A 1,898-nucleotide genomic window follows, 5' to 3' on the forward strand; every position below is an offset into this window, starting at 1 on the left:
TGGTGTAAACCAGGATACATAAACGCCTTTATTATAAGAAAGACAAATAGCGCCAATGAGACGGAAATACACCTCGTTAGCGTCTGAATTCCCTTTTTCCTGCCAGCAGTTTTTTTTCTTGTTCATGGATTAATCCCAATGATGTTAACTTTACAAGCTATAAAAAGAGAACCACAAAGATATAATGTACTTATAAAATATCATACAACATTACAGTTTCTTATTAATTAAATATATGCTTGCAAACACACAAGGTATTAAATTATTGTATGATAAATGAATAATACGCGCTAAAAATTCGATATATAAAACAAAACTGTAGCACACCGCGGTGCCGATTGCTATTTATATTAATATTTAATTTTTACATGGCTTTATCAATATGTAGATTCAATAGATCCGAGGGTAGAAATAGATTAAAGCGCAACAAATTCAAGTAAAAATGTCTGAATGCTTAATTCTTTGGTAAATCAATCATTGTCCTGCATTTGTATAAAACAAATCGGAAAGTTTTGACGCAATAACGTGAAGTGACCGTCAGTACTATTATATAACAAATTCGTTGTATAGTTTTTCATATGCATAAAAAAATATTTCTAATACGTTTGTAATTGCTTTACGGGTTTCCGAGGAACTACACGAAGGCTAAGAACATGGATATGGGACACGATCCGTGCTGAATACCATCTGAATACCATCCGAATACTACGCGATACGCTGCGTCAGTTTAAAAATAAGTTAAACTTATTTAGGCTACTACTCCGACGGTAGTGGAGTATATTTGCATGCATGTATGCATGCATATCAGTGTATTTTTTGAGAACATTACACCTTTATGTACTCGTTCCTCAGGCGGCTTAGCCGCGTCCCATGACTGCGGATGATGAGGGACAGTAGCTCATGCTTGTCCCTCAGACCTAGCGAGATGTCTAGCGTCTCCTTGAGCACGTCCCGTGTGTGCACCATCATGGTGAGAAAGTGATCGTTGATGCGCTGGTCCTCCTTCAGGTCGCTCTCCTGGCTCTGCTTGAACTTCACCTCCAGTTCCAGCAGCGCCTTCTCCGAGCTACCGAAAGCCTCGCCGATCTGTGTGCTCTCCCGCTTCAGGTACTTGCCATAGCTCTCCTCGCCGTCCAGGTCGTAGGAGATGCTCCTGCCGACGCCCTCTAGCACCCGTGCCGCGTCCTCTATGTGACGCTTTATGATGGTGAAATCATCCCGGATCACGGAGTCCTGGTCCTCATCCAGTCCGCATTTGCGCTCGTCCGTCATCTTGAAGAGCATCTGACATTTCTCCGGATCGTCGTTCTCCTCGTAATCACCGTCCGGAACAAAGTAATGGTGGAAGGTGCCGTTAGACATTTCGGGATGCAGAGGTCCCGTGAAGAAAGCGCCGCAGAGGGGAACCGACAGCAGCCCCAGTGCCAGAATAAAGCTGAGAGGATTCATGGCCATATCCAGGGAGTCCGAACAGTCCGCACGGAAAGCACCACGGTCCCGGTCTCGGTCTCGGTCCCGGTCCGCGGCAAACCTCAGACGTGCTTTCCTCCCCCCTTTACGGCCCGGTCCCGTTCCTGGTCCGCGGCGAGGTTCAGACACGCTTTACTCACGCCGTTATGCGCATTTCCAAGCAAAGCCGGGATTTAACAGACGTTTACTGAAATGTACACCGATATTTAAACTATTTTTACTATAAACCTCCCATTTTACGCCCGGTTCTAGTCCAGGCAATAAAAATGCATATATTTATATAATAAAAAGTTTACCAACGCCGCCCGTGGTTATGTGTGCATTTCTCAGTTCAGAGGCGAGGTTTCGCAGCGCTCCCGGCAGCCTTCTGCACCCCTATTTCAGCGTGAGGAGTGACGAGGCTCGGCGGCCGCTCCGGATAATGATGG

The 1,898-nt window shown here is 45.4% G+C and overlaps 1 protein-coding gene across 1 annotated transcript; it reads right to left on the reverse strand.

Annotated features, from left to right (window-relative positions):
* On the reverse strand, positions 1-1,898 carry fibinb (fin bud initiation factor b). The gene has a single exon (XM_048973768.1). It carries the CDS (start codon positions 1,453-1,455, stop codon positions 826-828), a length of 630 nt encoding a protein of 209 aa, XP_048829725.1. The 5' UTR covers positions 1,456-1,898; the 3' UTR covers positions 1-825.

The sequence above is a fragment of the Brienomyrus brachyistius genome, chromosome 13 (genome assembly GCF_023856365.1).
Source record: "Brienomyrus brachyistius isolate T26 chromosome 13, BBRACH_0.4, whole genome shotgun sequence".
Lineage (NCBI taxonomy): Eukaryota > Metazoa > Chordata > Actinopteri > Osteoglossiformes > Mormyridae > Brienomyrus > Brienomyrus brachyistius.